Below are 22,677 nucleotides of genomic sequence, written 5' to 3'. Positions count from 1 at the left end.
GTGGGCCCCAGCTCTGAGCGCCGGCGAAATTCCCACGAAAACCTGAGCTTTCAGCTTTGTGTAATACTACTGAAAGGTTCTTCAATAGCGCTCGCGATATGACACACTTCAAAGGTTTCCAGTCATTTCATATACACGATAAAACATTTATTTAATAAGGCACGGTACAAATATCTTGGTCGGTAACAACACTTGACACAGGACGGTGGATAAACAAGGAGTTGCAGATTACATATAAGATTATAACTGAGCAGCTCAGGACTGTCATTTCCTGAAACTCGTGCACACCTAGAACAAACTTGCAATTATCCACCAGGTTTCATCAATATCAAAACATGCCAACTTGATCCCCTACTGATTGGTTTGCATCACAGCGCACTTCTTAAGTCATCTCACAAATCATCCAGCCTGCCCTTCTGTTCATTGCAGCACATGCAGATACTCCAGGCTGTTTTCTGACACATCCATTTGATTTTGTCATGACATTTAAAACTGTCCCCATGACCTCTTGGCCAGTAATAGTGTGTTGATCTTCATCTCAGGTCCAATGAGTGGGTTCATCTGGGCCATGTAGCAGTACAGCCAGAACATCCAGCACACAAAGGCAGTCATTATCAGACAGGCCTTTGTGATGCCATGGTGTGGGCTGCTCTTGGACACAAAGAATGGCAGGACACCTCCCACCACCAGCCAGAAGGCAGTCACACTGCCCACAGGGATCCAGTCAATGCCCATCTTGATGGCCTGCAACAGAAATAGAAAGTGACAGTCACATTTACATACAAATGAGCTCACTCACACAAAACTTGCCAACCTATGACTTGTTGAGTGGTGTAACACAAGCATGTTTGATTGTTGATTCTCACAATTTGATGATTTTTTGTGATTTGTAAGATTCAATATCACCGGATTAGGTATGCACCTGATAATGGAAATTATGCAGATAAAAACTTTGAAAGTCAGGCAACTTGAGTTCAGGGAGCCCTGTGATTGGTCTTCCATGTACCGCACTGGTTTCTTCTCCAAATCTACGCTATAGTTTTCTGCTTGGCAGTTTTGGGTGTCCCACACTTTGGGATATGACTCGCGTGCAAATGTTTTAACATGAAAAAACAGGCAAATCTATAACATTTTTATACACATCTTATGGTAAATATTACAACTGTAGCACAAGCGTGAATTCATTATCCGAGTTTGCATTATAAGCCCAGTAGTGCAACCGGCTCCTTTCAATGAAAACTTATATAGACTCACGTCTCAATCATTATAGCGAAATTTCACATATTTTTCTAGGATACCATTCCTTTATGCGAAAAATGAGCATATACCAATAAACCTATGGCTTTAGCTAGCACTTCATCCTATATTTACAATGTTTAAGGACGGCTAAGTGATATGATGAAGTGAGAAACCCATTTGACGAAATCTTCTTCACTTGTGCCATGGAAACGAAGTAATTGTCGATTTATTACCTTTCCTGTCACGAACGTATATTTTCACAGAACGCCTCTCCTCAGCCCTTCAGAGATCGATTGTTATCATTCCAATCACATGACAACATACGACACAAAGATAAGAAAAAAGTGTTTTCTTTGTGCCGTCGGTGCTGTACACGCTCAGCACCACCAAATTTGTGACCAATTACATCTTGAGTTACTGCTGACAGCGTGAATGAGCATAAAAGTGACAAAGCATAGAACAAAAACGAGACATTCGATTGCGGCTAGTAAATAAATATGTAACGGAAGTTATGTGAAGTATGCATGAAAAATGAAGTATTTTTTCCCAAAGATTATCAATATTTTTAACTCTCACAAAATCATAAACTTTCAGAAATTCTGATTTTTCTTATAACTTTTGAACCTGCGGAAAGGCGTGGAACATTTTTGCTTGGCAGTTTTACAGCAGCGAGTTGGAGAGTCTGAACAACAAAACATTTTAGTTCAGTTCACATCGACTTGCACCAGTGAACTTGCCTATGTAGTCATAGTGGATATTTTAGATTTTTTCCCTAATCGAAAATCAACTTTTGAATTTAGACTTTATTGTGTTCACTCAACTTCCTCACTTGCTGAGGGACAAATTTTCTGCAATTTGGTAGCATGGGTTAATTCCATCTTCAAACTGACCGAAATCTGACATACAGCATTTTATGGATCCTTGAATCTGTTTGTTCTTCAGTTCCTCAACAAAAATAATTGTAATTGATCGCAGGTTATCATCATATCTGACTTAATTTTGCGTGAATTTAATCCTGCATGCATTAAAAGAAGACAAAGATAGTGTGTACATGCACAGATTCATGGGCTGATTGTTCTGTATACTCCTTCATTATACAGATATAAATTGACATGTCCACTTTCACTATGAACACGAAAGCGGACTAAATGTGCCCCAGAATATCGCGAATTCCCCCTCTTTGTGGTCTTTGGTGTCCTTATTCTCAAGACAAATTTTCATGAAAGTGTGTTTTTGTCTTGCTGGGCATCTGACATAGAGGTAGTGTGTTTGAATGCGGGGGTGGACAAATGGGTAACGGTGGGGCAGGCGTCACCAACAGCTTTCTGTTGTAAACAGCCAAGGTTGATGCATTATTAGGGCCCAAATGCATAAAACATTTACGTGAGATTACCCACAATGCTCGGACACGTTGATGACGTCACTGGTGGCAGTTCGATCTATGCATACTATCGATGCAGGGTTTTCAATCGATATGAGATCTTTGATTTGCGGAACTGGAAGATCACACGTGATAATGCATTTTGAGCTCTAAAATGAGACTGAGATCGCCGGTTCGAACCCCACCGGCTCGGCGGCAAGAATTAGCCGGGCATATTTAACATATTTTGAAATTCTTTTATAGATCGAAGGTCTATTTTCGGCGGCGGAGTAACGTAGTTTTATTTGATATGCCCTGGCGGGAACTGTTAAGTGATGTATTTCCCCGTGCTCGACTTAAACACGTGACGTAACAGTACATTGCCGTAGGCAATGTTACTCGTGGGAGAGATTGCAGGCAATAGTAAGTCAAATATTTTAGGTTAAGTGGTTGTGTATCTGGCTTCAGGCCGAAGGCCTGAAGCCTGATGCATAACCACTTCACCTAAAATATTTGACTTACTATTACCTGCAATCTATTCCTGGGAGTAACTTACAGTAGGCAAAATCAGTAGGTTAGGTTAGGTTTATTTATGCCTGGTAGGCAAAAATCTGTAGGTTAGGTTAGGTTAGGTTAGGTTAGGTTTATTTATGCCCGGTAGGCAAAAATCAGTAGGTTAGGTTAGGTTAGGTTAGGTAAGGTTAGGTTAGGTTAGGTTAGGTAGGTCAGATACAGCCATCAGAGACAACGGTTATCCAATTCGCCGGTGAAAATAAGCTCCCGATCTAATAACGGATTGCAAAACTCGATAAAAGGCACGGCAATTTATTGCCGCCGATGGGATTCGAACCGCGATCTCAATCTTGTTAGAGAGCTCAAAAGTCATTTTCACGTGTGATTTTCCGCTTTGCATATCAAAGTTCTCATAACAATAGAAAACCCTGCATCAATAGTGCTTTTAGATCGAGCATACCAATTATTTTAGCCACCAGTGACGTCATCAACGTGTACGAGCATTGTGGGTAATCTCGCGTAAATGTTATATGCGTTCGGGCCCTAATAATGCATGAACCTTGTTTGTTTACAACAGAAAGCTATTGGTGACGCCTGCCCCACCGTTACCGACAAATGTGCTGAGTTGGGGTAGCACTGGCGTAGCAAATCTGTCTCTGCCCTAGCGGCTAGCGGTGACCTTGACCTCCGCCGTCTGTTGCAGCTCCAAAGCCAAGCTTGCACGGAATTGGGAAAGCTTGTGCTACCCTAACTCGCCACAAATATCCACCCGTTTGAATGTGGAATAGTGCACACTGCACACTGCTCTCGTGCTGGTTTGCACATCAGCTGGCAGCTCAAACTGCCGAGGGCATCCACCATGAGACAGATTTACCGAACCTAAGAGTACTGCATTTATCTTTTTTGATTGCTAAGGTCTTGTCCACTCATCCAAAACTTGAACTTTCACATTAACAAGAGAGTCCTGTTGTATCACCATTCTTTCAGCATACTGCTTAGTGCTTACCCTGCTTACTCACTTGGTAGTTGGTTGGGTTTCCAAATTGTAATGTAAGCAAGGCCAAGTGAAGTGACCTGGAGAGAAGGCAACCCTGAATCTGCTGGCTTACTGTTGTTTCTTGGTGCATGGATGGGTACCAGTGCCTACTAAACAGTTTACACTTTAAAGCCATCAGACCAGGCCAGGGCACTGACTGTTAGCTTTTGCCCAAACATCTAATACTCTGCCTCAAAAATGACACATCAGTGTGTGTTGCTGGATCATGGGTCAGTGGTATCATTCAACCAGCCAAGCTTGGCTACCTACTTTCCTATTTTATATTTATTTACCCCATCTATCATTGAGCATTAACATCTTGGCTATGTGTGTTCGCACACCTAAAGCACACAGAAATATGGACATCTGTCTACTGACAGCTGATTGTAGTCTGAATGTATATTATATTTTTGTGCTTTTAGATAGAAATGAATAAGTTTCAGCCTCCTTTCTCATAACTGACCATGTGATGATCATGTGTGTCTGTAATCATGTGTTCAGAGAGTTACCCTATTTTCAGGAGTTACCTACATATTTCTAGCATTGGTACTTCTATGGTGGATATGCTGATGGCTGATGAGCCCTATGAAGACTATAAATAATGATTGGACATACTCCAGTGCCATCCATTGCAGGCTTTTTATGCTAACTATGTTCATCTGCAGTACTTGGAATCAAATGCTATCTAAGTAGTGAAAAAGGCATATAAGCAATAAGCATGACAATGCCAAGCAAGAGACTAGCAGAGTACTTCTTCATTTGTGGCATTAATTATTCAAAAGGACTTCAGAATGACACAGTGGCAGGTAAGGGTCCATTAACAAATACAAACATCTAGACATTCCTGGTAGGTAGATGATTGACTATGACTGTTTATACCCAGCCCTGGCCATGCAAATAATCCCTCTTTTTTGTTCCACTTCAAGTTGTATTTTGAGCTGCTTAATTTGATAACATTGATGTATGTAGAAGCCTTCAATCCACTGAAGTTGCAGCTCAGGTGGCGTTGCTTGCCTCGCAATGTTTCTCACCCCATCCCTAGCCCCTCCTGACACTGCCCTCCGCCCTGCGCGGCCGGCAGCGGACGCCAGCGTGCAGCAGAGTCCCCTGGAGCGCGCCTACACGGCCGACATCATCGGCCACTACCCGGAGACACGAACAGAGCCCGTGTTCGATCCAGACGCCACGCGGATGGTGAGCGGCCCGCGTGGCGGGGGACGGGCCAGGGCGGGATGAAGCGGGATACGGGGAATCGTCCTGCTGTACTGAGGTCCTATCTAAATGATTGGATCTTAGTACAGTTAGCACCACTGAAAAGGGTGGTTTATTGATTCAAAAGGATGGTTTATTGATTCTGTGGTCCCTTTTTATGCCTGTTATTTTGTACTCCTGTCTGACGTCTGGTTGCCATAACACGGCTTCGTTTTTGTTGTTGTTGTTGTTGTTGTTGGTGGTGGTGGTGAAGGTGTTCCCCCGTGACATTTTCCGCGACGGTAGGTTATCGGCTCTGGAGAGACCGCATGGACACCGGAGCCGGGATTCATGCCGATAGAATGATCCGGGCGCGTCAGCAGGATGTGCTGGGGATGTCCGCTCTTTTGCTTTGCAGCAGGCATCGTGAGGCCGCGCAGCAGAGATCCCGGCACTGAAGGCGTGTCGCAGCGCGCGACAGCTGTGCCCGAGCGCCTTCCCGCTCTGCCTGTAGCTAATCCTGCCCCCTGCTGACTGCCCCACCCCGCTGTCTCCCCAGCAGTCGTCGTCTCCTGTCTGTCTCATGTCTGTCCTCTGCTGGCGTGACTGTCCCTCTGGCTCTGTCCCCCGGCCTGTACTGACGGCCCCGCCCCGCTGTCTTCGCAGCTGGCGCTGCCGCGCGGTCTCCAGTTCCGCACCCAGAAGCACAGCCTGTCGCCGTCGTTCCACAGCTTCATCATCACGCGGGAGGACGGCAGCAGGCTCTACGGCTTCGCCTACACGTTCTTCGAGCGGGTGGACGACCGGGCCACCTGCGACACCATGCACACGCTGCAGGTAGGCGGCGCGCCCGGCAACGCCGGCCTGATGGGGCTGGGTCTCGGATGAGCTGTGCTTGCTCTGCAGTTCAGCATGACTGGTTCTCATTAGAGACAAGTGACAAACCTCAGCTTCCATTCTATATGACTTTCGTCGTGTTTTTTATTGTTTATCTATATAAATGTTCTTTTTTATTTAACTTTCACAAAAGTACGGCGCAAATGCCGTTATCCCTTGATGAGGTGCATTTCGCTCCGGCGCAGCAAAGTAATTCACACCCCACCTCCCTCCGCTCTGACAGTCGCAGTACCTGGCCGAGATGTCGAGCGGCAAGGCCACGCAGCAGCAGCAGCAGCAGACCTCGTCCCGCTCGCTGCCGCGCCACTTCAAGCTGGCCACCAAGCTGACCACGCACGCACAGAGCTACTACGACGTGGCCAAGGACCAGCTGTACGTCTGCAAGTGCATCGGCCTGCTGATGAGCCAGCCGTACCTGCACGTGGCGCGCGTGTTCCTCAGTCGGCTCTACAGGTACGGGAACGGGACATCAGCTGAGGTGGACGCCGACGGGGATGGTTTCCCCGGGAAAGGGAAAGGGACAAGGCCGTGCCGGGAGTCGATTACGGCTCAGTTGCGCGAAACATTGATGGCCCCCATAGGCTTCGCTTATAATGCGGTGTCCGAACCACATTGCTCTCGAACATTCAAAGCAATGACAATATAGTGCTTGCTACCCCTGCTTTTCATGCCATCTCTTTCCGTGCGCTGACCATCACCCCGTCTGCCCCTACAGGCACTCTCGGTCTCCGACCAGCTGCCTGCCGCTGGAGTCGTACGTGTGCCAGCTGCTGTTCGGTGTGTCGGTGCCGCCGCCGGGCCGCAGCGTGCGGCTGCCGCTGCTGGGCGCCGACGCCGTCCTGCAGCGGCCCACCGTGGCTGAGCTGCCCGTGTTCGAGTACCCCATCCGACAGCTGTTCGCCGCCGTCGGAGTGGAGAAGGTTATACAGATCGTCTCCTGTCTGCTGCTGGAACATCAGATCGTGCTGTACGCGCATGGTGAGCAAAAGCGGGGAGGGACGTGAGGAAGAGACACGAGGAAGAAAAGTTTGGGGGCATAGGGGACTAAAGGAAGAAAAACGATAGAGTGGAAGATTATGGGATGTGGGCTGAGGGAGGAGCGGCCACTGACCCCAATTGACAAATTGATTGTACAAACTGACCCTCTCCAGTCCCGTGCACAGCCTGACCCTCACGGCCAGCTGACCATCTGTCTCCGTCCTCAGACCCGTACAAGCTGATGCTGGTGTCCGAGTCTCTGTGCGCGCTGCTGTTTCCGTTCAGCTGGCCCCACGTCTACGTTCCCGTGCTGCCGGCCTCACTGGCGCATTTCCTGGATGCGCCCGTGCCGTACCTGATGGGTGTGACGTACGGCGCTACACGGCCCAGTCAGGAGGACGGGGCGGTAAGTGGCGGGGAAAGGAGCGGTCTTTGTGTGCAGAGGATGGATAAGAGTGGTCAAGGGAGCAAAGTGGAAAGTGTATTGTGAAGTGGGGGAGAGGTTGGTAGGTGCTGGTCAGAATCGCAAAATGAAATAGTGGCAGAGTTAGAGTGAAGAGTGGTCGGAGTCGGCACTCGGCGTAGAAATGGACAAGGGAGAAGCTACTTGTTTTAACAATTGCTCCCCCATTTCAGGCGAACGCGTGTCTGCTGGATCTGGAGAGTGACGTGCTGCTGCTGCCGGAGGAGCTGCCTCAGTTCCCCAGCCGGCAGGAGCTGGTGCTGGAGCTGACGGAGACGCTGGCCAGGTTCAACGTGCACACCCAGCATTTGGATAGGTGAGGGGTGGGCTAACATAGCAGTAGCATACTGGCAGTAGCACTCAACGTGCACACACAGCATTGGGACAGGTGAGAGATCGAATCGCCCCGCATATGGAGGGATGAGAGACGTGCTAGTATTCTAACGTAGCACCTGAATATGAAAGGAACGGATTAGCACAGCACGGTCCTGGATACGTGGGGAACTAATGCCTCGCTGGCTTTACTTAACATTTTCGTTCCCACCCACAAACCGTGCCGCCCTGAGCCGTCTAACCGCCGCCCTTCGTCCCTCTCCCTCAGGAACTGTAACGAGCGCAGTCGGTCAGCGGGGACGGTGGAGCGGCGGCCGCGGCGCCGGAAACCCTCCTGGACGGAGGCGGAGAGCGCCGCGCCGACCGTGCCGTCTGCGGCGGACGGAGACCCGGCCGCGCCGGCGCCGGCCGCGCCCGGCCCGGCCGCTGCCAACTCCGAGATGTACCCGGGACAGATGGAGAGCATGCGGCGCATCACACAGCTGGCCAGGGACGCAGGTGGGCGCGAGACGCCGATAGACGGGGGGCATGGGTGATGATATTAAGTTGGCTATGTTAGGCTTCTGCTATCTTAGGAATTATCTAGGAAATCATGAGTTTTGGATCATAATTTCAACGCCAAGTGTAGGTGTTGAGTGCCTTGAGATAAAATCGCTTGCCTCCAGTGATTTTCAACCTCATCTGTCGCTTCGCAGTATTACAATGAAATGTACCTCGTGAGTTGTGATTAATGGCACGACTCCTCCAGGTCTGGATCTGGAGAAGCTGTCGTCCTTGAAGTCGTCTGCCCGCCGACTCTCTGATGATGACCAGTACATTGAGGATCAAAAGTGCAACAACGCCGTGCGCGAGATCTTCCTCAACCGATTCGTACACATATTCCACACGTACGAGCACTTCGTCATTCAGCCCGATCAGGTTAGTGCGAGGTATTAATGAGATCAGAAAGTTAGCTGCCACTTTCCCTCACAGGTAACAGGGTTCAAGTGCATTTAAACGGCATCGCTTGCAATCAACTCAACAGCACTACCCCGATGGTGTCGTTTGCGAACGAGCTGGCCATTGCTCGAAATTGAACCAATTAATCGACTTGGCTGCGCGCCAGCTGCCACCTTCGATGGCATTCACTCAATGGTGTCACACGTCCTGCTGGCAGGAGTATCTCGCGTTCATTCATAAAGTATTTATATTTTCTATATCACACTCCAAGAGACAATTGACATCCAACACCGTGACATAAGACACGCTGGATTCGAGAGAGGGGGGGGGGGGGGTTCAGGCTTTACTCTATCAACATCAACTCTCATTGATCCTCATTCATTCATTTGTTCATTCATTTGTTCATTCATTCATTCATTCATTCATTCATTCATGCATTCATTCTTTCATTCATTGAACCAATCATTCGTTCGTTATTAATCCGCCCTATCTCAATCAATTTGTATTTTGTGCACTCATTAGTTACGAACTACACATCGCCGCCATTGCATTGTCTAATCACCTCCCCGCTGCCCCCACCTCCAGGACATGGAGTCGTGGCTCTACAACCGCGAGTCGATGCAGAACTTCGACAAGGTGACGTTCCTCTCGGACCAGCCGCACCAGGACCTGCCCTTCTTGTCGCGCTTCATCGAGACGCAGCTGTTCTGCTCGCTGATCGACAACAAAATCCTGGCCAACTGGGGCGAGGTGGACGCGGCACTGAGGGTCTTTGACTCGCGCATCAGGAGGATCAAGTGAGTGGCGGAGGAGACACTGGCTGAGAATGGAAAGGGCTGGGGAGCGAGGAGCTATCATATCAGGAAGATCGAGTGAGTGGCAAATGGTGCTTCAACATCCGTTATCACTTAGATTGAAATGATATGCTCGAGCGATAACATTAACATGGGAGTCCACGATCACATTGTCATGAACTATTAAGTGCGTTCCGAACGTTTCAACCGATTCTACGACATATAAGATTGTTTCCTGATGTCGCGCAGAGCATGACTCGGTCCGCCCCCCCCCCCCCCCGCGACAGGTCGGAGAGCGAGGGTCTGGTGCGCACTCCCTCTTACGAGCGCTGCTGTACCATCGCCGAGACGGAGCGGGTGTTGGAGCGTCGGCTGCGCTGCCCGGAGCTGGAGGCGCCGCCGCCGCCGCCGCTGGAGGTTCCCGCCGACGGCCGCAGCTGTCTGAGTGGCCGGTTCCCGCGGCTGGACGCCGCTCTGGTGGCCGCCGGCGCCGCCGAACACGACAGGTGAGCGGAGAAAGGGTGGATAGGAGGGGAGGTATGTTGAATATGTGAATGAACAAGTTTGAAGCACGAAGGCCGACGGCGTTTTATGTGGTCATTTTTTTTTTACTGACATCTGCAAAGTCGAGTGAACATTTGAGAGACTGTAACATGGAATCCTTCACAAATGTTTCTAATTGGCATGGACAACGGACATTGTTACAATCCATATCTGTCACGATTCTCTGACGCGACGCTCATTACACTGATGCTGATAAGTGATAACCTTGTAGGCTTTCATGATTTTCATCAGTAGCAACTAGCATAACATGACGTTTCGTTAAGAAGAGCTCTAATTACCGAGCCCGGCTGTGACCATACTGCGCTGTAACTGACGCCCCTGCCCTCTCGTCGTCAGCGGCGGTGACCAGGAGTCGGCGTCGACGCTGCTCCGTCGGGAGCGGCAGCGCGTCATCTCGGAGGCGCGCCAGCAGCTGCAGAACCCCGCCCCGCTCATCGCCAACACCTCGCTGGCCGCCATGCGAGAGAACAACTGGAAGTTCGTCGAACAGGCGCTCAAGGTAAGACGGGGATGTTACCGGTGGCTGGGCAGACTAGCAAGAGGTGTTTAATCGTCATGCTTGATTCAGTAATTCGTATTATTTAGGTTGCTAGTCTTTATGCTCCATTTATATTTATATGTTCAACTCCTGGGAGTTAGGACCAAGACGGTTTGGAAACCTATTTGTTATGTGTCAGGTGTTTATCAATGTACGTTTTACGCCCTTTTAACACAAGTTGGTGTCGTTACGTTAGGCCGGTTCCGTTCCACCAATTATTGCGCTCTTAACGTTTCTCTATAGTCTCCCTCTTTTCTCTCTCCATATCACTCTAATCCCTCCGCCCTATCCACAGGAGTGTAAGAGCAGGACGAAGCGTATGCTGGTGGAGAAGATGGGCACCGAGGCGGCCGCGCTCGGACACGGGGAGCTCAGTCTGGTCGGAGTCGAGGAGAACACACTGATCGCGTCTCTGTGTGACCTCATGGAGCGTATCTGGAGCCACGGCCTGCAGAGCAAACAGGTACGGAATGGGACTGCCAGGATAGAATGGTGCGGTGCGGGAACTTCTGAATGGGGGAGCGTGAGGAACTGTGAGGCTAGATAAGGAGTTCGTGACGTGATTGCGTGAAGTGAAACTCGGTGTGACAGCGAGCTTAAAGGTAGTGTGCCACCTTTGAAAGATTTCCCATTTTATTTTTCCTAGGATAAGAAGCTTCTGTTTTTACCTAATATCGCAAAAAATCAAAAATGGGCCTGGAATAGTGCCTTTTTCGCCTAAAAGTTTATCGGTTTTTAGATATGTATAACAACTGTAGTGGGCTCACCTGCAAACAGTCGTCGGCAACAATCGCGAATGCGGCGCACTTGTGACAATAAGCAAAGGTCATTATAGTGTTACGACCATACGACGTACGGGAATGAGTTATCAGCTGTCTAATCGTAGTCAACACAATGTCGAGCCTTAAACTGTAAGCCCGTATTGGTATTGTTTCTTTTATTTGGCTGTCGAACATTATTTATGGTTTGAAATATGATTTTATGTAAAATAATTGATATGAAAAAGCCGTCTCATAAGTTATGGCCCCATTTCACCACACGCAAGTGGCAGAAATGACAATGATCAGCTGACGCATTTTTCTTGGCCGAAGTCAGAGCGCGCAGCCCGACGCACCACCACCGCACCACAAAGTATGAGCAGAAGCCGCGCCCAAAGCCAGGGCCCCGGTAACGTGAGGTAGCCGAGTCGGGGCAGCGTGCGCTGACCCAAGCCGGGGCCGCAGCTTTGGGCGCGGTCTACCGCATCCCCGCGGGCAGCCCCGGGCTGTCACATGACACCGGGAGGACGCGCGGCTCCGGCTTGGGTCAGCGCACGCTGCCCTGACTCGGCTACCTCACGTTACCGGGGCCCTGGCTTTGGGCGTGGTCTACCGCACCACCTAACAGGCGTGTTCGAAACCGCAGGAGCTGATGATGAACGGGTTTATCGAAACTTGATTGGATGAGCATATCGGTAATAGCGATTTCAGTGTGTGCATTTATTGTTCATAGTGGTGTGAAATGTGGTTGGGGTACGACCGACAACCCGTCGGGGCGAATTTCGCACTGGGGTACTCAAAATTTGAAGAATTTAAGACGTTTCCATGAGTTTTGAAGGTATGGATAAGTTCTAAAAATCCGGTTCTCCTTATCTGGGCCATTAACTCCATACGGTCCAGGAAAGCTGGCACACTACCTTTAACGTAGTATTTAACAGCGTAAGAAGCTTGCAAAGTCGTTTTCATGGCTCGACAAATAAGCCGTTGGATTTTCATTATTCCATCATCCGAACTTGTTGCCGGTTCCCGAGGCTGGTCTTGTGGTTTTTACTCATGTTGGTCACATGATGTGCTTTTTTTTATTTCATCGGAAGTTTAATTTATTCTTGAGCTAGCAAGTCATTTACAACTTCCGTTTGCCGGGCCCGCATAAAGCCGCGATCTATGTGGCTCACCGGGCGATTTTATGGTAGACCAACGTGTCCCCTCCGTTTCCAGGGCAAGTCGTCACTGTGGTCCCACCTTCTAAACTACCAGGAGCTGGAGTCTTGTAAGGACGCCTCGCAGCCGATCGACCCCAACTTCCTCAGCCCCGGTGAGTGGACGGCGGCCGACGGGCCGGCGGGGTGCGTCTGTACCTCACCGGTACCGGCCCGGGTCGGGTTCGCGGCGGGCTGCATCGCGGGGAAATGAGTCTGGGTGTGGATGTGGGGGTTGGATATACGTCCAGTCATTTTGGTCGTAGTGGTATTCGTCTAAAATTGGGTCTAGTGCCGGTAATTTTCACGGAAAGTAGGCACGGAGCTTAGAGTCGTGGTGGCACCGCATTGGGGTTGTGTATTCGATTCGTCTTGGGGTTATTTGCACTCACTGCCTTTGAACATATTGTGTAACTCGTTACTCGATTCAGTTCATTTACTCAATACTGGTCCGTTGTACAATGTGTGGATCACCCGGACATTCTGCCGCCGTCAGTCACTCGGCTGATGCGTGTGCCCGTGTCTGTGCCCATTTCACGCAGCCTTGGCGTGGTGTGTGCTCCGCCGGCGGATTGACTGTAGGTTGGGGGGAGCGGCACCACTGCCGGCACGCTGGGCAGAGAGCCGTGCACCCGTGGCTTTGACGCATGTATCGGTGTTTTCTGTTATAACACGCCGGCTAGGGATAACAGAATATCACAGGGGGGTCGCGCATACACATACATATGCTGGGGTCGATGTTAGACGACCAATTGAATAGATAGCTAAATGTGCCGTAGTTATTTGGTCAATGGGCATGCTAGATCATGGTTGATCGATTGTTTGCTCTTGAAGACGTACGTATTGGTAGCACAAGTAGTTCGCTGTTTCCCAACTGTAGTTTATTGCGAATTGAAACACGGAACACATAATGTTCTGTGCCATGCTTGCATGTTGGCTGTGATCTGGGAATTACTGCATGATGTGTTACACCACACCTTTTAGCACAGGATCAGCCCGAGAGGCACGGGGTAGAGCACACAGCACAGGGAACGATGGCTGTGGATACATATCGTGGCATGGTAGAAGTTATGCCTCGGGAAGGGATGTAACTATGCACAGTGTCGGTTTGTTGTATGGATGCAGTGTCCCAAAATTGAGTTTTGTCTTGGGTGTCAGAGGGGAAAATTACCCACCAAAAAGAGGGGAGAGAGTGGAAAACTGCTGATTCGATTAGATCAAAAAGGAGTGAGAAATGACAAAAAGCATGCATTTTATTCTAGGGTGTAGAATGTTTGATGCTAACTGGGCATCCACACAACTGGTTCTATAGGTAAAAAATCTATGTTTTCTTGGTTGGGACTTGAGAGTGGAAAATTGTTCTTAAAAATGGTGGTGAGAGTGGAAAATGAATTTCATTTGGATGTCGTTTCCCACCCAAATAGACAAATTTTGGGACATTGTATGGATGTCCACGATAATGTTGTCTGTTCCAGACAAGGCGTATGTTTTATGGGTTGTCTGGTGTTTTGTCCGGGTTTTGTGATGTTCGACAGCCCTGGTGTCCCCTACTCGTCAAAACCATCCTTTGGAGTACCGATTGTCACTGGTATAGTATCCAGTTTCTCGCTGTGCCTGTGAGCACCGTACCCCTGTGTGACCCGGTGAGTCCATCTGTGGTCTGCGCGTACTGTCCAGCCGAGCCGGAGCCGCCGGCGCCACCCGCGCTGCCCGACCCGCCCAGTCTCGGTGACCTGCTGACTACACTGCGCTCCGGGAATATTGCCGAGGTCGTCAGTCAGATAGCCGACAGTATAGGTGGGTCGGTGTGTCTCCGCCGTCTGCTATCCGCCCCGGCCGGTGGGGTGGTCCTTCGCTCTGTCTCTGTCCGTGTGAGAGTGTTATAACCAGACTGTGTGAGATTGTGCTAACTATTGTGTGTGAGTGTGCTAACCAACTCGGATGCCGCCATAACCAGATGTGATTGGAGCTTCGTGTGACTTCTATGTGAGTTGACGGTGATTTGTTCTGGTGGAGGCGGGGAGCTGATTCACAGAAAGGAAATTGACTCGTCGTTCACTGGATGCTGCTCCGGTCGCGGATCTGACTCCGAACTACGACCTGTCTGAGCTAAGGTAGCTGACCTGGGCTCTAGACTGCAGACTTTGCCGAGTCGCCCTCTGCTGTGACGGACCTGTGCGGAGCTATGAGTGGCGTGTCCCCAACTCTGCCCATTCTCAGTCGCTCCTTTAGCTGTGGTGGCGGCGGTGACGGGAGAACCTCTGGTAGCGGTCCGGTGCCGGGTTTGTGACTGTACGGCTTTGCATGGTGCATGTTCGGCGAAATATTTGTTTTTGGCAATGGTGGTGATCTTCGTGTGGCTGTTGCCTGCATGGCTATGGAGAATGCCGCCTGCTATTTTTGGTAACTGCACTCAGTCTGGCTGTGCCTTTCTATGTTGAGTGAAGTTGTAAGGGTGTGACAGGGAGTACTTAAGGTAATTTGATTTCTTGTAAGAAGTGTTGACTGGATAACTTTACTACTCTTAACAGATGGGCTTAAACAGATGGGCACAGTCTTGGTAAGAACATTTGCATTGATCCTCGTTTTGGTCTCAGTTTCCCAAGCGAAACTCAGATATTTTATATTTCCGTGCTCCATGTGTCTTGTTTTTTTTATTTAAGTTTGGATTACGGTCCAGAAAAGTGTGCAATCGGCTATTTTTATATTCTTACCGATCGTGTTATCAAAGGTTTCCCAAATCCACACCCAATCCAATCCCATGCAAAACCATGCCTTGTCGGCCTGATGTGACGGTGGTCGTCCGCGCTACGGCAGCTTCTGCTGCCATCCCGCTGAGCTCACAGTTTCGAACCGCCCCTATCAGTCTCACCCTGTCCCCACGATTTTATCCGACTACTCTACTGCATCCGGTGGGTACGTGACATTTTAAAACTTCGGATAAATTCCAGCTCGTCATAACCACAGTGCTCCTCCATGCCTTACCTTTACCCTCTAAGAGCTCCCGTTTCCTATGACCGGTATAATTGACCCCTGGACTCCTTTAGCACACCGTTAGGGGACCCCATCGTGACACGTCCGTGACTCTCCCGTGACACGTCCGTGACCCTCCCGTGACCATCCATGACCGCGGTGGCAGACCTGTCGTCGATGTCTCTGGAGCCCGACTCGGCGCCCTCCTCCCCGTCTCGTCTGTCGCGGGGCGCCTCGCGCGGCAGCGGCGGCGGGGACGGACCGCGGCAGACACCGACCGCGCCGGACCCGCTCAAACCGCTGCCGGTGGCCATCACTTTCGACATGAGGTCAGTGGCGAGGAAGCGATCTCCGCCAACACGGTCTAAGTACGCTGGGCAGCGTTACGATGATATCGCACAAGGAGGGTTGCACGGAGGATTGTGATAATTCCTTCGTTGCAGAAGAGTGATATGACCTGTTTTCTTCTCAGCTACTGATGCCTTCGTGTTCGGCAATCATGACAGCTTATGTTTATTTACCCCATTCAATCTGAAATCACTGCCGTATTTACTAGCTCCTCTTATGCTCTTCGATTGTGCCACAGTCATGATGGTCATGATAACTAATCATTACGACCCCTTTGCAGGAACGTGCTGGCGATGAGTGAGATCAAGACTGAGATTGGTTACGCGCGCGCCTGGGTGCGGCTCTCGCTGGAGAAGAAGCTGCTCTCGAAGCACCTGAGGGCTCTCCTTTCAGATAATGAGCTGCTCAGGTGAGAACTGGGGCCCGGCACTGTGGTCAGACGGGTATGGGCCTTCTCAGAATGACGTTACAGTCTAATAGACGATCAAGTTGAAGTCGCCAAGTCAACCAGTGTGAAGAAATGTCAGTTGCAGCGAGTGTCTGCTCTCACCCCAAATTGCGTGCTGCTGAGTGTGATAACTGGAGTGAGCCCTGATGTCTGTGTCTTTTGTGTGCTCCAGGAGTTTGTACAAGAGGTACGCCTTCCTCCGTTCGGAGGAGGAGCGCGAACAGTTCCTGTGCCATCTGCTCTCACTCAATGCCGTCGACTACTTTTGTTTCACCACCTCCTACCCTAATACTGGTGAGTGAGACTGGCGACGGGTATTGAAGCGAGCGGGAGTATTGAACAATCACTGCTTAATGAAGGTTATGATTTCGATGCGTGTTATGCTTTTGTTCGTTTTGTGTTCATGCAGTCTTAAACTGTATCATGTTTATGTTTCCGCAGTTAAATCCTTACAGTATTCGTATCTAGCTAGGCACCTTGTGCCCATCGCACTCAGTGCATCGTTGTCATAGCCACATACAACCTTGCATTAGTGCAGGGGGATGTTACTACTTTGCTTCGTCATAGGTCCAGTACTGATATCGTCGGTTTCGATCCCGGTGACGTCAGTGCTGTCTACATCCGGGAACTTATTGCACTTGGTTCTCATTAGAGGTGGCCATATTGTTTTGTCTCGTGACGACACATTTGCGTCATCGGGATCGAAGCTGGCTGTAAACAAATCGCTCAGTGTCGCTACCTACTATATATGGCCTTGCATTAGTGCGTTCACATGCCTGCCTTGTCACTGACATCTCGCTCGTTCCGGTAACCCCGCAGTGATTACCTACCGTGTGGTGATATTCACCACCAAGAAGACGTCGGCGGCCACGACCACTGCCAACGCCTGGGTGCGCGTCTCGGGCGCACTGCGGGAGACGGGCCCGCTGCCGCTGCCCAAGGGCGGACGCTGCGCCATCTTCAAGGTGAGGCAACTGCGCGGCTGCTGCGCTCAGTCACGGCTTGGTATTATTGCTAAAGCGGTCGTATCGGCTCATCACTAACATCTCTCAGCATTATGTGAAGTCTTTCTGCTGGTTTTGGTCGCTTTTATGGTGACCAACATCAACAGAGGCATTCTTAGTGGTCGAACCGTTATAAGTTATTTGAAATCACCCGCTAAATGTTTACCATCTGACACGTTGTAGATATCCATGCCTCCCAAACGAGTTTTCTGCTGATTTTCCAATCCTACGTATCTCATAACGATTTCCTCTCGCCCTCCCAGCACAAGAACCTGGGCCTGCTGACCACCGTCCAGCTGGGCCACGACAACACGGGCATGTCACCCAACTGGCTGGTGGAGCACGTGGTGGTGCGTAACGAGGTGACTGGCCAACTGTACCGGTTCGCCTGCGGCCGCTGGCTGGGCCGCAGTATCGACGACGGCAGCACGGAGCGCGTACTGGTCGGAGAGCCGGTGCCCGCGGACGTGCCGGTCGGCCAGCTGAGCTCCCAGTGCAGTACGCCGCCGCGCTGCCGCAGCCCCAGCGTGCCGCGGAGGAGCCAGCCGGACGCCAGCAGCGTGCAGCACGCCCTAGGTGAGGGAGAGTGGTGGGGTGGGGAGAGGAGGGGAGGACAGTAGCGTGCAAAATGCACTAGGTGAGGCCGGTGAGGGAGTTGCAGTGTGGGGTGTCTCAGAGTCGGGTATGTCAGATTAGAGACGTTTGCAAAGAGTTGATGACAAGCTCATTATAGTCGCGCTTTTACGGGTTTACTTATTTGACTACTTAGAGCTGTAATGACAGTGTCGCCATCTCCTGTCAGTCAGGCCGGCCTCCGATCCCCTTGTCTACGCTTTTCTAACCGTCCCTTTCCCGGCCCTCTCCCCTCAGGTGACGCAGTGAACACGATCGTCAAGTACTTCCACCGTCCGGAGAAGGAGCGCGGCTCTCTGACCCGGCTGCTGTGCGGCGAGTGCGGCCTGGTGCCCTGTCTGGAGCAGGTGTTCTCTTACGGCTACCGCTCCAGCCGGCTGTTTGGCAAAAACTTCTACCTCTGGGACTACCTCGGTGAGATGAGCTGGCGAATGTGGCGGCTGGTTGTCTTTGCTGGACTCATTTTCACTGAATCGCCACTGATCGTGGTGTGTTAGTTGTATCCTAATGATGCCTGCCAAATTGTGTCAGATGTGAACTTCTGATGATCTTCTGAGGCCCAGTGTATCTCAAATCAGGTGTGTCGGATAATTCCGAACCTCAGCTGCTGACTTCAGTAATTAACCTTTGCCCTGCTCCCGCTCGCCCAGGCCTACCTCTATGCATCTCTTGGTTACTGGCTTTGTGTCTTGAGTTCAGTCCCCCAATGACCAGCACCTAACTCCTGTTTCCAGGCCGGGTGCAGCTGGTGCTGGAGTCGGAGTTTCTGGACCGGGAGGGCGAGCTGCCGGCCGAGCTGGCCACCAAGGTAGCCATCTGCCGACTGGTGTTTGAAATCGACCAGGCCGGACAGGCCATGGGCAAGGACGATAAGTTCCAGGTCTGGCTGCTTATCGCCATCAGGTGAGAATATCGCCCTCTCCGTGCGGGAGCGCCACTTCTGATAAGACTGGACTTGCTTCATTGTCGTCCGTCACGTTGTCGTTGGAGGGCTGTATTATCGTCAGCTAGAATTGTCCTGTATTATACATGGGTCTAATAGAGCATAATGGTGGCATTAAAGTTGGAGTGGTTGGTTTGGTTTAATGTATGAGTTAGGGTGGCGATGTTAAATTTCTCGTCGCATGGTTTCTCGTTCCGATTAAGATATTTGAGACGAACATCAGCTATACGACAGTGATTGTTATATTGTACGGGCGGCGCCACACGTCACAGTCAAAGTAGTTCATACCGGCAGAGATTCACACAGTGACCACCCGCCGCCCGCTCGGTCCGAGTACATAGCAAAAATAGCGCGTCTGAGGGCGCCACTGGCTGCCCGTGGTAAGCGTATCTGCGCAGTGCCGCAGGGACGGTCTGGGGCGCCGGGTCCCGGCTCTGCTCCGCCCGCTGACCGCCCGCTCTCCCCGGCCGCAGGGATCGCCAGCTGCCGGCGTTCGTCGAGGAGCTGGCTGCGTGCGCCGTCACGCAGCAGATGTACGACGAGGCGTCGTTCCTGCGCGACCCCGAGCTCACCTCGTTCCTGGTGCAGATCCTCACCTCACTGCACGAGTACGACCTCGTGCTTGAGCGCTCGCTCACCCGCGGAGTCAAGGTGGGGCGCGTCAAGCGCTACCGCGGACGGACCAATCAACAGCCGGCGCGGCGCAGCTAGACCAATCGGCGACCGGGCCGCGCCCGCTGCGCCAATCAGCTGCCGCGGTTGAGCCGGCGGACCAATCAGCGGCCGCCGTCGGACCGCTCGACCAATGAGCGTCGCTGGGAGTCAGCAGCTGTGACGTCGGAGCAGCTGGAACAGAGGACAGATTCAGAGAGCGCTGTAGGGGCAGACGGCATCCCATGACAGGGGGGGGGGGAGAGGGGATTGGGTCAGATGTTAGCACTCGGAATGGGTTAGGGCATCCGGCAGTCTGTAACCGGTAACCCAACTAGGTAGGGTTGCGCCATGTTACAGATCGTGACAATAATTAATGTATAGGATGTTATTATACCAGACCATATTCCGTCAAGTTATGGGTTATTTTACGTGTTGAGCTGACCGGCAGGTGTTGTTTAGTTCCCGTTGAGTCCGTAGCGCCGGTGGCTGTTAGCTGTTTTGTGGGGACATTACAGTACAAACATTGGTCAAGTGGCGGTCCGCCGTTCGGTCATATTGACTCGACTCTGCGGGCCCGCCCGGCCCGCCCGGGACGCTGGTCCGCCGGGCGACATGGAGGGGGCAGCAGAGTAACGCACAGAGGGACTACGGGACGTGATATTATCCAAAGATCAACCGGAACAGAGGAGCTTGTCGCTGTCGAGTCGCAGAGTCTGTGTATAGTTTTCATTGTATGTCTTTCGTGTCGAACACTGCATGGGTGCACCCATGAACGCCAATCAAGCTCTGCAATAACCGACTGATTTAACTTGTGTTCGACGGTGGTACCGTGCAGTGACTCGACTTCTCAGTTCTCGGACTCGTTTGAGGGATAGTTTGATGGCATCTGTTGGGTCTCGCGCGCGTCGCACAGTGGTGGGTATTGGTCTTCGTGCGTATACGTCAGGGTATGTATATCGTTACCAGATTAGCTCGAACTGAGGCAGTCGCGCGGTGCATAGCTCTATAGCGTCTATGGTCCGGGCGGAGACCGTCTAGGTTTGGCGTCCTAGTCTAGTATTGGGAGGCTTTATTAGCAGCTAACCGGGCCGGCGGCTGGACGCGCTCGGGTGTATCTCAATCTCGGGCCTGCCGGCCGGCCCACGTCCCATGAACGCGGTGCCGCGTGGTGACGCGCCCTACCGCCCCGCTGTGACGGTGATAATTCCTTGCGATCTCGACTGGCGTGCGCCTGTACCGCGCGCGGCGCAGTGTACCCGGTACCGGCCCGGGTACTGCGTACTGGAGGCTGCATGCCGTCCGCCCGTCCCCTCTCGTCCGCGCGGCATAATACACCGTGTGGGTACCGAACCCGGCGGCCCAGCGGGCGCTTACGGAGCCCGCGCGCGCCTCAGCGGGCCCGCGTCCTCGCCAATTCGTCAGTGGTATCTTGCCGAGCTGGGCTGTATAGTCTCTCTTGAAAGTATCGCGTCAGGGGCTGCGGCGGCTCGGCGAACTATTCCATTCAGTTTGGGGACCCCAGCAGTGAGGTCATGGCCTGTATCATAAGAAGTACGCTGTAACACGATTCTACGCCAGCGGTAGCAGGAAAACTGCTATATGACGCAGGCACCAGCGGCTGACAACTGGGTCAAAACAGGCAGAGGCCGGCCAGAGATCATGCTCGTATCGCTCTTCCTTGACCCCATCCACCGCCCCAGGCGGACACCGGCGCCGCTTGGGCTCACCAGCCGGGCGCTCGTTGGTCTGCCTTAGTGGGCGCCTATCAGTGTGCGTGACGCGAAAATCACATCAAAGCAAAGTTCCGCCATAATCCTACTGTAAAGAGGCCTGCTGAACGACGTCAACAGGTCATGAGGGGGGGGGGGAGGGCAGCCTGGCATCAAATAAGGCTTTTAAAAAGAAGACGGCTGAACAGTAAACATTTTTTTTGTCGCCGCTCACTAACCAGCTCATTAAAAAGAGAGAACTCCAAATATAGGACTAATTGGCTAGAGAGCGAATTGGCGAATTGGCTAGAGAGAGAGAGAACTTTTGTTGTTTTTTTTTAACCCGCTCGCGGGTGCGTCTGCAACCACGGATGCATTCTGTTAGCGGGTGCAAGTGAGTGCAACCGATGTTTTTTTCGTATTCGGGCACGGGTTTCCGGATTTTACAACAAAAATATGTGACAGTCGTGCCGATGACGGCTGAAATGATTAACTTTGCAATGAAACAAGCTCAACAAATCCTCTGCAAGTAGGTCGGCTTCCGTTGACTACATGCTTACTGCCATCACCAGTTAGAGGACGGCGACTCCCACCTCCCCCTATCCCTCCGCAGTCCGTAACCACTCCCCTCGGCCCGCCGCGCCGGCTGCCTCCGCGTGTCGGGCTTCGGTCAGTGCTACCAGCGGCTCTCAAACCTTTCCGCTCAACCGCGGCTGGGACAGGCAGCGCCTTCCCTCAGAGTCGCGATACTTTCAAGAGAGACTATACTCGGGGACCGTGCGGGGTCTCGCTGGTTCCATTTGTTAGCCGTCTACATATGCGTCGTTCTCACGAGGAATACAGCTATGTGTAACTGGCCATGGTGTTTTGTTTGAGGAGGCGGCGGTTGGGTGTGGAGTTGGACAGCCCGAGTTTTAGGACGTGGCATGTAGGGATGGAATGTGCAAGAGGCACCGCGGCCGATGGAACGTTTCACTCGGCTTCAAGTTCAACCTATTGTAATTTGCAGAGTCCAAAGTCCATTCGATTAAAGAACACATCGAGTACATAGTCTTGAACGCATTTGACTGACTACTCGTTCAATCAGTCTCAATGCAACAGATCATACACCGAACATATAACATTGATCCATTTTGGTGCTTTTACATGGGATGCATTTAGCC

At 51.4% G+C, this 22,677-nt stretch overlaps 1 protein-coding gene and 1 long non-coding RNA gene across 2 annotated transcripts; one reads left to right on the top strand and one right to left on the bottom strand.

Annotated features, from left to right (window-relative positions):
• Window positions 1–125: 125 nt before the first annotated feature.
• Window positions 126–1,639, bottom strand: LOC122381629. The gene is made up of 2 exons (XR_006256564.1): window positions 1,473–1,639; window positions 126–744 (listed from the first exon to the last, which is right to left on the bottom strand). It is a non-coding gene; the product is annotated as an uncharacterized LOC122381629 (long non-coding RNA).
• A 3,024-nt stretch (window positions 1,640–4,663) lies between these two features.
• On the top strand, window positions 4,664–22,372 carry LOC122381609 (DENN domain-containing protein 5B-like). The gene is made up of 23 exons (XM_043366003.1): window positions 4,664–4,954; window positions 5,230–5,342; window positions 6,006–6,176; window positions 6,460–6,689; window positions 6,952–7,214; window positions 7,442–7,620; window positions 7,851–7,993; window positions 8,279–8,508; window positions 8,759–8,928; window positions 9,535–9,746; window positions 10,031–10,249; window positions 10,644–10,806; window positions 11,141–11,308; window positions 12,822–12,918; window positions 14,480–14,599; window positions 15,942–16,104; window positions 16,404–16,532; window positions 16,744–16,865; window positions 17,391–17,536; window positions 17,839–18,151; window positions 18,446–18,622; window positions 18,943–19,111; window positions 19,625–22,372. The coding sequence occupies exons 1-23, from the start codon at window positions 4,867–4,869 to the stop codon at window positions 19,860–19,862; spliced, it is 4,023 nt and encodes a 1,340-aa protein (XP_043221938.1). The 5' UTR covers window positions 4,664–4,866; the 3' UTR covers window positions 19,863–22,372.
• The last annotated feature ends 305 nt before the right edge of the window (window positions 22,373–22,677 follow it).

This window comes from Amphibalanus amphitrite, unplaced genomic scaffold (assembly GCF_019059575.1).
Source record: "Amphibalanus amphitrite isolate SeventyFive unplaced genomic scaffold, NRLGWU_Aamphi_draft 000011F_arrow, whole genome shotgun sequence".
In the NCBI taxonomy this organism is placed as follows: Eukaryota; Metazoa; Arthropoda; class Thecostraca; order Balanomorpha; family Balanidae; genus Amphibalanus; species Amphibalanus amphitrite.
The sequence above is the reverse complement of the archived record's forward strand: the minus strand, read 5'-3'. Positions and strand labels throughout refer to the sequence as shown.